The sequence below is a fragment of the Panthera uncia genome, assembly GCF_023721935.1.
Source record: "Panthera uncia isolate 11264 chromosome B2 unlocalized genomic scaffold, Puncia_PCG_1.0 HiC_scaffold_24, whole genome shotgun sequence".
In the NCBI taxonomy this organism is placed as follows: domain Eukaryota; kingdom Metazoa; phylum Chordata; class Mammalia; order Carnivora; family Felidae; genus Panthera; species Panthera uncia.
The window spans coordinates 96,732,002-96,747,131 of record NW_026057580.1 but is presented as its reverse complement, the minus strand read 5'-3'; the positions used below and the strand labels follow the sequence as shown (position 1 = coordinate 96,747,131).

At 41.0% G+C, this 15,130-nt stretch overlaps 1 protein-coding gene across 3 annotated transcripts in view; it reads right to left on the bottom strand.

Annotated features, from left to right (window-relative positions):
• The window catches only part of ADGRG6 (adhesion G protein-coupled receptor G6), a 140,544-nt gene that overhangs the window by 11,685 nt on the left and 113,729 nt on the right, over window positions 1–15,130 (bottom strand). For all 3 annotated transcript variants that reach the window (XM_049654465.1, XM_049654466.1, XM_049654467.1), the window contains 2 exons: window positions 13,576–13,672; window positions 10,465–10,748 (listed from right to left, as the gene is read on the bottom strand). In XM_049654465.1, the coding sequence (XP_049510422.1) occupies window positions 10,465–10,748; window positions 13,576–13,672 (381 nt within the window). The remainder of the gene's footprint in view (window positions 1–10,464; window positions 10,749–13,575; window positions 13,673–15,130) is intronic.

Here is a 15,130-nt window from a genome sequence, read left to right as displayed (position 1 = left end):
TTATCTGAGGGGTATAAACAGATGTACAATGACCTAAATGAAGTAATACTGGGCATCAGTAATATTACCATTTTATTATTTTTTTATGATTATATCTTTTATATATATTTATATATAACTATTATTTTTATTACTAATACTTTCTTTTTAAAAATGTTTATTTATATATTTTGAGAGAGAGGGAGAGAGAGAATCCCAACCAGCTTCTGCACTGTCAGATGTCATGAAAACTGAGATCGTGATCTGAGCTGAAACCAAGAGTCAAACACGTAACCAAATGAGCCACGTAGGTACCCCATTACTACTTTATTCTTAATAAAGTAATCAGTGAAGGAAATACATCCTAGTGACCTAGTTGTTTGTCTGGAATGATATCAGAGAGGGTAGGGAAGTTCTAATTGTATTTTTTTTTTTAACTTTTTATAAATTTTTGAGACAGTGCAAGTGTGACTGGGGGAGAGGCAGAGAGAGAGAGGGAGAGAGAAAATCCCAAACAGGCTCCGTGCTGTCAGCACAGAGCCCAAGGCAGGGCTCAAACCCCTGAACCATGAGACCATGACCCGAGTTGAAACCAAGAGTCGGACGCTCAACCAGCTGAGCCACCCAGGCGCTCTGGGAAGTTCTAACTTTAAAAGAAAGCTCTAATAAATATGAACCAAATTCCAGTCATTCTGACCACAAACGAACAGGCACCCACACAGCTCATGAAGGTCCTGTGCTATGGACAGGAGGGTGCCAGTCTGGTTGGGCAGGAGGAGCTAAAGAGAGGAGACCTGCCTGCAGACTGGCCTGGCCCAGGCACGACAAATCTCGGAGCAGGGGGAGGATTTTCTTCCACACTTGAAACCCTCGGAGTCGGTACCTGCAGGCAATCCACCTTCCTGGGGAGTAGGGGGTAGACATCACTGGGTTTGGATCTCACCTTCACACTGACTGATGAAATCGGGTGGCTTTTCAAAGCCTTCCCGCACCTACAACTCCAATTCCCTATGCAGTTTGCTAATACACAGAATCCCTTTAAAAAGTAAACATGCCTTTTACTATCACTGGTAGTGTGAATAGTCAAGGTGTATAAATGATACAAACTGGTTAACAGCTCTTTTTAAGTTTCCGAGAGGTGGTGGCAGTTTCTGAGTAAAGGGAGCAAGAGGCATGGATGCCTGAGGAAAGGTGAACACAAGTGACAGATGCAGGGGCCCCTGCCTCGGTTTACTCTATTTTTGTTAACTGGGGCAGAATCTGTAGGTTTCGTATTTTTGACACACAGCTGAAAATACAGGTAACTATGTGTTCTCCATGTGTTCTTTAACAATTGTTTAGCAAAGTCACATATTAGGGCTGGAAGAGATTATAAACTTCAGTTAGAAACTTTCTTTCCCAAGCATCTCTGGCGACAGGGCCTCCCACTGAGTAAATGATTTTCATTCGTTGAGAGCAGAAGGTGAAAGCTGCCAGATGTTGCTTCCCTTGCGTTACACTCAGCAAATTTTATAAATGTCGTATCTACTGGAGGAAAAAAAAAACTTCAGAGGTTATGTCTGGTGTTTCGAGGACACCGGGAGAGAACTAATTCTTGGATTCGCTTTGTCACCCTTACTGGGATGCTAACGTGGATTATTTTGAGGGTCTGATGCTGACCAGAGTCACAGAGGAAGAGGTTAAAGATAAGATAAAACTGGCTTAATAAAACAATTTTTTAGATTGCGCAGTGCTGTTCTAAATTATAATTATACGGCATTAGATGACATTGCCTATTTTTAAGCATCTGCATTTGCCAGTAAATATACAGGCATCCAATAAATTCAAGAGACACTGGAATACAAATTAGATTCAAAATCCAAACATCTCCTCTAAACTGCTGTGATAGCAGTCACTGAAATGCTCCGTCCCCCACTATGAATTGTGATGCTACGAGACAAAATTAGATGACAGGCATGAGAAATTCGAATTCTTAGGACTTAATATATTTTTAAATGGCAAAGTATTATGCTCATTCTTTAGCCTTGAGATACGTTTCCATTTTAAATTGGAACAGGGTTCTCGTAATAGGTTATTTTACTAGTCATAGTAACTAGACCTTTTCATGTGAATTTAAATTAGTCTGACAATAAATATTATACCCAAATTCTTACAGGACAAACCATCCCCTCTACAGTTCAACTGTGGGAAATGTGGTAGGTATGTGCACCTAGAAGAACGCACATACTCGGTATGGAAAGAAATTCTAAACACTTCAGAGAGGAGGAGGAGAAATGTGGCAGGAGAGCCAAGGGAATCTGGAGGCCAAAGTGAGAAAACAGAGGGCTATTCCCTCCTCAATTCTGAGGGTTGGTGTTTTTTTTTTTTTTGTTTGTTTTTTTTGATCTATTTATAGATCTTGGTGCCAGAAGCACAACTAAAATCATAAAACTTTAGGCTTCTACACTGACATCCAAGGGAATCTGTTTGATTTCTCTTCCCGGTCTATGCTCTCTTTTCTAGCAAATATTTTCCCTTTGAGGATATTCCTATCAACCACACAGCACCTCAAAGAGTATCTCCACACCACCTGGAAAAATATGCTCTTCTAGCTTTCTGGGAAGGGTTTTAAGCTGTGACCAGGGACCAGGATAATTGGCCTTTATTCTTCACGCTGACTTACAGCTTTATTTAACTGACCAGGGAGTAGGGAACAATGTCCATAAAAGTTGGAAGCTGAAATGGCTGAAAAGATTTGAATCAGAATTAAAGCCTTTACTTCATCTTGACAGGTTAGTGCTAGTTCCATGAGACCTTCATATCTCACAAAACAGAGCTCATGATGGTCAGTCCCTCTTTGGGTGTATTTTAGCCTGAAAAACCACTGCTCTAATGAATCCACGCCAAAGTTCCTTAGCAATAGTTTCTTAAGCTTGATAACTGCCTTGATTCTTTAATTTACTCACATGGATTTAGATCCCATGCTGGAACAAGAAGAAAAACAAAAACTTGAACCAATTTTAAATGAAGAGATATCTAACCCATTCTCTACCCACCCATCCCCCCTCACCCTTATTTTCCTTTTACTACCATCTTTCACTAATTAGAGGTATCTGATCACTAAAAAAACAAAAATTTAGGGGCTCTTGGGTGGCTCAGCGGGTTAAGCGTCTGACTTTGACTCAGGTCACAGTCTCACGGTTCATGGGTTTGTGCCCTGTGTCGGGCTCTGTGCTGACAGCTCTGGGCCTGGAGCCTGCTTTGGATTCTGTGTCTCCTTCTCTCTCTGCTCTTCCCCTCTCTTTCTCTCTCTCTCAAAAATAAATGAATAAACATTAAAAAAATTTTTTTTTAAAATTTAGACCACTCTGCAAATTCAAGATGTCTTACTTCTCAGCAACTTTTGAAATTTTCTTATTTAAAATAAATGACTTTTCAATCCTGACAGAGGATGGCGTCCCAAGGGTGTGGGAGGGTGGGGCTGCCCTTGGGCATTGTCAAGGAGGAAAAGGTAAGGAACTCCACCTCCTCAGATCCCCCCAGGGAAGCACACCACAGGCCAAAGCTGGGTCAGCAAATACGGTGCAGTGACACCTCTAAGAACCATCTAAACTTGGAGTGAGAAACATTCTGAAAACTCTCATCGGATTTGGAGGATGCCTGGGTGGCTCAGTCTGGTGAGCGTCCAGCTCTTGATTTCGGCTCAGGTCACGATCCCAGGGTCATGGGATTGAGCTCCGAGTCAGGTTCTACATTGAGCATGGAGTATGCTTAGGGTTCTCTCCCTCTCTCTCTCTCTCCCACCCTCCCTCCCCCTCTCTTCCTCTGCTCTCTACCCCCCCCCCCCCCCCCCCCCCCCCCCTCCTGCTCTTTAGAAAAAAAAAAAGTGGATCTGGTTTTTGATATCTAGTCCTTTCATTGACCTGAGAACACCTTCAAGCAGAATGTTGGAAAAAAATAATAATAATAAACTTCCTTCTAAGTACTGGCGCTATATTCGCTGCAGATGTTATGGTCTGTGTTTAACCTTGGTCTTTAAAAAAGCTATTTAACTATGTATTTAGAAAAAAAAATTCTGAGCCTCAATATTTTGGCTAGGAATTTGGCCCCCACATGGGACTCATTCTCTTTGGCTGATTCTGGCAAAGACTGTGGCTCTCTGAGGCAGATGTAAAATGAGTAGCCAAAGGGATGTTCTCAGATCTTTAGCCTGATTATCAAAAGTTGAAAAAAAATAATTGCCAAGGAACAGTTCCCCTTGGATATAAAAATGAAATCTGTACAGTACAATTCAGGACAGCACATATTGCCATTCTTCTGCGGCTCTAAAAGGTCATTTTCGAGAAGCCGTGGTGGAGGGAAAAAAAAAGCAAAGCAAAACCAAAACCTCAGGTCCTCTGCTCCTAATGAGTGCTTTATTAACTAAAAGCAACTGACACTTGGAGCAAGACTGTCATCAACAAATTCCGACCAATGGCCTCAGTTAACTTTTTCTTACTCTGGATAATAAAGATCCAGAGTCACAATTAGGGGGAAGATTGCAGATGTAGGTTAAGTTCAGGGATGCAGGGTAGACTCAGTGCGGGTAGTAATGAAGAGTGAATGGTATCTTAGGTCCACAGGCACAAGTGGTTCTGGAGTTTTGATGGGAAAATCAATCAAGAATTAATCAAACCACGTGTGGGCAAAAAAGGATGCATATTCTAGATAACCGCTTTTCGATACCAATGGTCTAGATTACCTCTAAGTCCCCCAGCAAGCTGTCTCTGAACAGCTCATATATTCTGTTGTCACATAGACATAGCCAGCTGGCTGCGGGGCTGGGTTTATGGCTCTCTTTGGGAACCTCCTGAATCCTGCTTTCATACTACCAAGATGCCCTTTAGAAAATTATTTCTCTGTGGCAGAAAATGCCGTGCCAAAAGATGAGTAATTTATTTCCTTGCAGTGTGTAACGTCTCAGCCAACATGATGTCGTCTCAGATGTTAGGGTTTAAAGGTGGTTCCTCTATTTACCTTGGCACCGATTTCCTAATGTTGCACATGTGATTACAGCACAGTTTAACAGTCAGGAGGCTCCTGACCCTTAATTTGATTTAATTTTCTTAGCTTACCAATAAGGTTAAAATAATACTAATAAATATATGTCTCTAAGTTGTTTTTTTTTCTGAATAAGGGTAAGAGTAAATTACCATTTACTCATTAAACATGTAATTACTAATGGATTTTCTCAATGGATACAGATACTCACTAGAAACTTTGAAACAAAAAACTGAAAGGGCAGTGATTTGTTTTATTTTTCTTATGCTTTATCCCCTAATATGTAATATGCTATGTTATAAATATTACATTGTCGATTCCAACTGATCTTAGGGGAGTTGTGAACTCTTCTGAGCCTGTTTCTTCATCTATAAAATGGAGACAATACCCTCTTTCTTGGGTACAGACTTTCTACGCTTGTTTTAAGAATTACATCAAATCATGGATGTTGTGTGAGAGTTTTTTTGTAAGCCACAATGCAACTGTGAAAATATAAATTATTTCTGTTGCTCTGGGTATCTTCATATGTTCAAATTAATGGCAAACATTATCTCTGAGTAGACTGATAATAACCTTGTGTGTTCGCAACGGCAGCTTCTATTTTCAGAATTATAAAAGATGGGCTGATTGTGCCCGAGACCAGCAATCAGTATTGTTGAATTCACATGCTTGGAAAAGGAAAATTGAAGACCAAGTTCTTGTTATGGGACTAATTACAGATCTTGATAAACTTGCCAGGAGTGTTAAACTTCCCTATGTGTTGAAAAAACCTAATCTAGTTGATAGTATCAAATATTTTGGTATAGTTAATGAAAAAAAACCATACAGTCTGAATATTGTTTATCACTTAAATTTTTTTTTTTAATTTTTTGAGAGACAGAGCACAAATAGGGGAGGGGCAGACACAGAGAAAGAGGACCCCAAGCAGGCTCCGCACTGTCAGTGCAGAGCCCAACATGGGACTCAAACTCACAAACTATGAGATGGTGACCTAAGCCTAAATCAGGAATCAGCTTCTTAACTGACTGAGCCACCCAGGCGCCCCATTGTTTATCACTTAAATTTTTTTTTTTTATTTTGTTTTTGAGAGAGATGCGCATATGCAAACTGGGGGAGGGACAAAGCAGAGGGAGGGGGTAGAGAGAATCTTAAGCAGACTCCATGCCCAGTGCAGAGCCCAATGTGAGGCTTGATCTCAGGACTGTGAGATCATGATCTGAGCTGAAATCGAGAGTTGGATGCTCACCCGACTGAGCCACCCAGGAACCTCTATCGCTTTTATTTTAAGCAACTATGTGCACTTATTTAATCACAGACAATAATCTAATCCTACAAGTATGTCAATATGGTTAAGAGACAGAGGTGCCCAAGGGGACTCTGGCCAAGACCTTCTCAACAATCAGGGAACTGCCTTTTACTTCTTTAAAATGCGTTACGTTGTATTTCCTGAAGTGTAGGCTAATGTTCCCAGGCATGTGAATTATGATATGCTTTTGTCAAACATCTGTTCCCTTTTAAATAGCAATTTGTACACCATACCATTTTCTCAAGTTGTATTCTTCAGAAAAAAATTAAAATTTCAAATGCAGTGATCTGCCAGTTTATCTGGTGAAAGCAGCGAAGACAGTAAGAACAGATATGCAACCCCACCATGGCAAGAGAAGACACAGTTATCTTTTCATCTTAAGAGAAAAAAAAATCAGTGGACTGATTAAAATATAACTTACTCAAGCGAAGAAGAAAAAATAAAAAGAACAAAGCAATGTACTGTGAAAAATTAGAAAATAATAGACTTAGGCTTAAGCTGGATTCAACTCATGATTTCATTTGCTTATTCAAGTAGGTAAAATTTAAGCTATGACACACAGATTATAATAATTCTCTGACACCATTTTTGGCAGTTAAGTTGTATGGCTGTAAATGTACATAAAAAATTAAAAATGCATAGAATAACAAAAATACATATTAAAACTGACCCTTAAATATAAAAATAAAGCATGTATAACCTTTTAATATGTAGGCTCTGTAAATTTATGTAAGCACCCATATGATCATACATGTATATGTGTGTTTGGGCACCCTCACATCCATACATGCATTTATTTCCAAGAGTCCTGAAAGATAAAATGGATTTTTAGCATGTTTGAACCAAAGTTTTGAAGACATACACAAAAATGGAAAGAAACCTGTTCGCCAAAGCCACTCATGTGACACAGATGCCCTGATCTGACTACAGACCCAGCTTGGACACCTGTCATTCCTGCACACAGCATCTCTAGAACACTAAAAGGTGAGGGGTCCGATTTTCAGATGTTTCATTACAAGCTACATCTGAGATTAAAATCTGTTTGGCATAAACTTAATTTTCATAATATTGTATTACACTCTACATCTTTGGCCACTGCTAAGTCTAATAATAATAGGCTTCAGTTAGCTAGAATATCGCATTAAGCAAGAAGACCACTCACCCTGACCATTCTAAAAAAATATATATTTTTTTAAGTTTATCTATTTATTTTGAGAGAGACAGAGAGAGCACAAGTGGAGGAGGGGGCAAGAGAAAGGGAGAGACAGAGAATCCCAAGCAGGCTCCGTACTGTCAGCGTGGAGGTCAATGTGGGGCTCGAACTCACAAAACCGTGAGATCGTGACCTGAGCCTAAACCAAGAGTCAGACACTTAACTGACTGAGCCACTCAGGCACCCAAGAGTTTACTTTAATGAGCAAACCAGTGATGAGTGTCCTGGGGCAGCATACTTCCAAAATTTCTCTTGACTCCATTCATGTATTTCCAGCTCCCCCATCCCCACTGCAGTCTAAAATACTTCACTGCCTTGTCTCACCCGGACCATTGGAATAGCCTCTTCTCTGCTTGCCATACAGCCACCGCTGGGCCATTCTAATCCCTTCTCCATAGGTCCAGCTTCATTTTATACAATGCACATCTGATCATGTCATTCCATACCTAAAAGATTTCAAAGACTTTCCACTGGTCTTAGAAAGATCAAAATACAGGGCCTTATGGTCCAGCCCCAGGCCCCCTTTTGTGCCATGCACATCACTCTGTCACTCTACGGCTCATTCTTGGTTCTCTGGTTATAGGAACTTTCTTTTAATTCCTGGGGCATACGCTATAATCACTAATGATAGCAGGTTTTTTGCACACGGAGTGTCCTCCACCCGGAATCATCTCTTCTCCATTTCTACATCCACCTCCACCTCGTTCATCCCTGCCGGTCCTTCAGATTCCAGCTTAGACACCACGGCTTCTGTCATGTGCTCCCAACACCACCAGCTACATTTCATATGGTGGCTATCTGATTAATGTCGGTCTTGCCTACTAGAATAGAAACTCCGTGAGACAAGTGGGATCGTGTCAAGGTTTTTGTTTGTCTGTTTTTGGTTTTGTTTTTTTTTGCCGGAATAAAAAAAAAAATATATCAGAAAGAATAAAAAAGACAAAGTAGTTTGCCTAAGTACTACCTGAGTTCACTGAATTGTTTCTCTAGACTGCCTAGGTTCTATATGCATCTTTGAATAAAGCATATGCTTTCAACAACAGCCAAGCCTCTCTTAGACGGTTCAGAAAGTGACTCAAATAAAAACCATCAAGCGACTTTCTGTAGCGTCCTGACAAGTTTTTGTACAGACCTGGCCAGTAAGCAATTGTTGGTGGGCTCGTGTGCTCTGGACCACTGTGCTTTAATGTAAATTTCCTTTTCAGGAAGTGTTTTTAATGTCCCTGGGATGTGCAGAAATCTGTTCTGATTTTATGTAATTTTAACATCAGTCTTAAAAGTTAGCGATTCATGCAGAGCTGTGACTTGATGATGGTTTAGAACATTTTTCCCTCCTGACAGGAGACCTATCCTGGGAAAAATAAAACATCCCGATTCTCATTAATGGAAACAGAGCTGAACAGACAACTGTAGCTGTTGAAGGTTACTGAAACTGCCAGGAAATTCTAAAAGCAAAAACAAGGTTGGGCTGGCAGATTAATGGGCCCGAAACATAAAACCATGGAATTTCTAATGTTAATGGACATTTCTGTCAATATTTATCTAGGCACTTTAAGTTGTATATTATAGAAGAGATTAACTAGGGGAATGCTCACTTTACAAAGCTAGATCCTAATGAAGATGTGTTCATAATGCTACCTATCCAGTTTCCATCTTTAGGAGGGGTGCTTCAGGCTTATTATTCTATTTACTAAAGATAATGAGCCCACATATTTCCTCTATTATGGGACAGTGAACCTGAATAAAATTTGCTGAACTAATTAATGCCTCTTTATGCCAGAAGAGTCTCAGGTTGGATTTAAGCCATCTCCAAAGCTGCTCCCCCCTTTCTTCATCCAGCAATCCATTTATTCATTTAACAATCACTGAGCACCTGCTTCATGACAGATTTTTTTTGTTTGTTTTTCAAGAGCTCACGAGCTGGTGGGAAAACTAGGAGGCAGAGCGAAGTATCGATACGATACGATAGTACAATACGAAACGGTAAACACTCCCCTGCTGGTAAATACCAGCTTTTCTTAGAACGCACCTGTAGGGGAGAAGCTGCCCAGACATCTCGTTTGGGGAGTTTGATGAGCAAGCCTGCATCCTCCCATGCTGTCCACCCCAGCTCAGATCAGCGCCGCTCTCCTTAGCCCTCCTTCCCCCCACACCTACCAGGGCATGGCCAGGTGCTGCTGGTAAGCCTGTAGTACTGCCCTACTCAAAAATCCCAAGCTTTGCCACCTCCTTCCTTTTGTAGTGTGGGCCTCACCATGCTTCTAAACATCAGGGAGCTTATCAATGACCCAAGGGACATCCACTATCTTAAAGAATGTCACTCAGCTTTCAAAAAATATGACTTATATTTACTTAAGTTTAAACGCTGAAGTCCTCATAGAGTATACTTGGGTATGTGTTATGGAATCAGAAGCATGACAGGAAGCTCCTTGAAGGAAGCCTTTGACTTCTGTACAAAGAAAGCCATTCGCAAATGTTTGCAAAATTGTTGAGCTAACTGCTCTATCTCATAAGAAAATGAGCATTTCTGAACTAGAATATTGGTATTTATTTTGAAATCCAAGGAGCCAAGGAATCAAGGTGAATTGCTCTGTCCCTGCATAGATTCTACAAATTCTTCGGGGCCATGTTACATCCACATGGATACTAAGCGAAACTGTGAAGAAGATAAAGTTGTCTGCGCCTCCCTTTAAACACCCCACTTAGTCATATAATCATGTAGATTTATTGAGTGCTTACTATCCGTCAGGCACTGTTCCGAGTGGTTGGGATACACATCACCGCAAAAAAGTCAAGATCCTTTTAATGAGTGCCCTGTACCTGGGACTGTGTTCATCACCTGGAACAATGCAGTGGACACTTAGCACGGCATCGGCCCCACAGAGAAACTGCTTGCAAACACGATAACATTAGAATGCAGATATCACCAAGGTACCATATACCTTACCTTGTAATGAATTGAAGATGGAGAAGAGGTACATAAAAGGGACATTTAAGGGTCCCCAGGCAAAGAAAGCAAAACCCCACGTCATGCCCAGCAGAAACGTCAGGCTGACCACACTGCGCAAGTTCCTTAAAACCTCTTCGCGCAGGGTCCGGTTGCTTCTTTTGCCGTTTCTCCCGCAGATTTGCACCATGACCACGATGAACATGGCAACATTCAGGAAAAACATGACTCCAAAATACCCAGCACAGGTCACATAAAATATGACTGGATCCTGAATCCAACAGCTTAGAGAAGAAGAAGAAAGAAGAAAGAAAAAGATTTATTACCATGTTCTGTTTACCTAAGACTTCTCCTGGCTTAGTTTGGACTTCTGCAGATTTCACAGCTGGGCCTTTCTCGGTGTCTTTAGACAGTCACTTCATTTTCTTGGGCCGCAGTTTCTTTTTTGATGTTTACACGGTTTTTTGTTTGTCTGTTTTTTTTTTTTTTTGGGGGGGGGTCGTTTTAGATAGCCATCATCTTAATATCTAGTTATTTAAATCAACAGTTAAAAAAGAAAATGAAGTAGCATCTTGAATTCTGACTTTATGTGAAGACACTCTTGGCTCCCTCAAAACCATGCCTAACCCCCCTTTCTCTTATGTGACTGCATTCCGAGAGTGGGAAATTTAAGTACTCATTTTCTCAATCGCTTTTGCACTTAAGCGGTGGCCGTGTGGACATTTGTTCTACAAAATGATATGGAAGCAAAATCTGCTATGGGAATTTTGGGACAGCTATTCTCAATAGACTGAATTGGCAAGGCCCTCCTTTGTTCTTTCTACTTCCAACATGAATGCAAGGTCTGCAGCTGCAGCTCTCCCTTTACATCTCTGAGGGAAAGGCCAAGATCACTGCGGAATCGCTGGCCCTGACATTTTCAGCCATGAAACCGATGCTGGCTGTTGCCTACTTCTACATCTCTTGTCATATGGAAAGAGCCAGTTCCTACTTAAGACACACACGATCATGGATTCCATTACTGCTGCAGAATAATTCCTATTAACATAATTAGCCTAGTTGAGGCAAGACCTTACTGGAGAACTGTGATATTCCCACAGGGACGCTTCTCATGAACAGTTAAAAAGTTTACACCAATTACATCTTCATGAGATGAGGAGGAATATACTTGATATTCAGAATGGTATATATAGATCAGAAAATAGATGAAAGCAATTTATTTTTTATTTACATTTATTTATTTTGAGACAGAGAGAGAGAAGGAGCAGTGGAAGGGTGGGGGGAAGGGGAGAGAGAGAATCCCACTAACTGTGCAGAGCCCACTGTGGGGCTTGAAGTCACGAACCATGAGATCATGACCTGAGCTGACATCCAGAGTCAGATGCTTAACCGACTGAGCCATCCCAGGCACACTGAGATGAAAGTAATTTAAAAACTATACCATGTGTGGGGGCGCCTGGGTGGCTCAGTCGGTTAAGCGTCCAACTTCGGCTCAGGTCATGATCTCGCGGTCCGTGAGTTCGAGCCCCGCGTCAGGCTCTGTGCTGACAGCTCAGAGCCTGGAGCCCGTTTCGGATTCTGTGTCTCCCTCTCTCTCTGACCTTCCCCCATTCATGCTCTGTCTCTCTCTGTCTCAAAAATAAATAAACGTTAAAAACAAACAAACAAACAAACAAACAAAAAAAACCAAAAAACTATACCATGTGTGTTAAGTTACTTTCATCTAGGGGCCCTGGGTGGCTCAGTCAGTTAAGTGTCTGATGTCAGCTCAGGTCATGATCTCACGGTTTGTGGGTTCGAGCCCTGCATCAGGCTCTGTGCTGACAGTTCAGAGTCTGAAGCCTGCTTCAGATTGTGTCTCCCTCTCTTCCCCCATTCATGCTCTGTCTCTCTTTCTCAAAAATAAACATTAAGAAAAATTAAAAAAAAAAACATACTTATATAAAGTGTCCTATGAGTAAAGTCGACAAACACCACAATCTGCAGATGCCCCCATTCCTAATTAACACTATCAAAGCTCTTAGGTGCCTCAGAAATTGGATCATTTATTTAAAGCAATTAAATTCAACTTAAAATTCTCAAGTAAATGGCTACCATTCTGGGTTATGTGTCCCACACCAACACGTTACTGCCACGAAGGCAAAGGCTATCTTGAGCAAGCTTGAATCCCAGAACCTAACGTGATTCTCGGCATAGAATAAATGCTCGATAAATGACAGCCGTTGATGGCACAGCAACTTGCTAAATGTGCTTTAAAGTCCTGTGAGACTTGACTAACATACTTGCAAAATTCTCTTGTTTAGGAACTGATGCATTGACTTCTACTTTTAATATATCTTATTATAAAAATCCCTCAAATGATGCTGCTTATCTCTGGAGCTAATATTCCTTCACATACAGAAGTCCCCCCTTAGGATCCTGAAATGCCTGACCTGGATCCTTTATTTTCTGCTAGTTCTTGTGGGGTCTTTTGAGTGCTGCTTTGGAAAGATAAGAGAAAGAAGTCCATGAGGGAACGGGGCACAGATTGGACACTGACTGGATATGAACGTGTTATCCATGCATGAAATGTGCACAGAAATGTGGCCTCACAGGCCTCATCTCAGGAGTAAGCTCTTCGTGCATCAATAATTCATTCAATCAACAGATATTTATTGAGGACCTCTTATTGGCTAGATAAAGTATGAGAGAACTGTCAGACATGAACAATATGCAAATCTTGGCCTCAACGATCCTACAGTGTGAAGGGAATTTTCCAAATACAAACACTGATTTGATTTTCTTGAAGATGTGTGCGAGTTTAAGGAAAGGGAGCCTTACAGAATCTCCTTAAAGGGAATGGGTCTTCTGAGCCTAGCAGAGCATATAACAGACTTCCTCGTCAGTCTCCCAGGTGACAGACCACAGGTCACCATGGAGAAGCAGGTCACAGGACAGGGCACCCAGCTGAACAGCTGCGAGACAACAGAGACCTCAGCTAAGGCGTGCAAATGAATTCCAACCTTCCAAAATACGAGGCTCACTACTGGCCTGGAAACTTGTACTAAACTTTAGGAAGCAAAGGATATGTACTCACCACAAACAAATTCCCAACAAGTTTTTACTACTTACAATTCATCGCCTTGTTCTTTTCCATAACTTTCTTTTCCATAGACCTCATTTTGGTTTTTGCTTGCGAGAACAATGGACACGATTAAGGCAGGCAGACCTGTTACAGAAAGATCATGACATAAGTGACTTTTCTGAAGCATCTGAAACTGTTTGATGTGACTGATAATGGCAAGGGGGAAAAAAGAAGAGAAAGAAAACCCTCCACATCACAGAAACAAATGTTTTCAAACTGACAACTTGATTCAAAACAACAATAAAATTCCCTCTTTGGTTGTTTCACACCAAACATCCAACTGTAACGGGCAACAATTAAAACCCACTCTTAAATGACAGATATTTAAGTATTCTGTTTGTCTACTGGCACTCATGAGAGAGCCAAAATCTGGTTTATTCTGAATCCTGAAGCAAATACACATTTTCATGTATATTTCATTGGGGAAGGCCACACCACCCTAATTCCCTGAAAAATGCTTTTAGTGCCTCTGAGAATGGTGGCAGCACTTTGGAAATGTCCTATACTTCTATATCGACAGCTGCCAAAAAAAAAAAAAAAAAAAAAAAAAAAAAAAAAGGCTCTAAATGCTTGCTCTGATAAGAGGCCAGATAAAGAAAGGAGTCCATCTAGAAGATTCCAAACAGGCTAATGCTACCATCCATGCCTAGCTGAGGAATCATGTTAAGAAGTTCAAGTCAAGAATTCTGGCTAGTATTCTGGTTGCACACACAAAAATAACCTTCTCTCACTGGTTCCAAAACATGGGCATTTGTTTAGAGGGTGAGGATAGCTAGGATAGTCTGAGCTGGCCTTTATATTTTCAAACATAATGGAAAGGCACCACTGTCTGCCAGTTGCTTCTTCAGACTTGGGTGGGCTGGCGTTGGTCACAGGAAATAAGTTTGTGGTGACTCAGGAGGCTAAAGCTTTTTTCCTTTACTCCTGAATTTAGTAAGGAAGGATGGCTGCACAGTTTTTTAAAATACCATTCTGGCATTAAAAAATATATAAATAAATAAATAAAAAAGAGAGACAAGGGGCACCTGGGTGGCTCAGTCGGTTAAGCATCTGACTTTGGCTCAGGTCATGATCTCACAGTTCATGATTTCCAGCCCCACGTCAGGCTCTGTGTTGACAGCTCAGAGCCTGGAGCCTGCTTGAGATTCTGTGTCTTCCCCTCTATTTGTCCCTCCCCTAGTCATGCATGCATGTTCTGTCTCTCTCTCTCTCTCTTTCAAAAATAAACATTAAAAAAGTTAAAAATAGCCATTTGCAACTACGTGGATGGAAATGGAGGGTATTAGGCTAAGTGAAATTAGTCAGAGAAAGACAAAAATCATATGACTTCACTCATATGAGGACTTTAAGAGACACAACAGATGAACATAAAGGAAGGAAAACAAAAATAATATAAAAACAGGGAGGGGGACAAAACAGAAGAGACTCATTAATATTGAGAACAAACTGAGGGTTGCTGGAGGGGTGGTGGGAGGGGGGATGGGCTAAATGGGTCAGGGGCACTAAGGAATCTACTCCTGAAATCATTGTTGCACAATATGC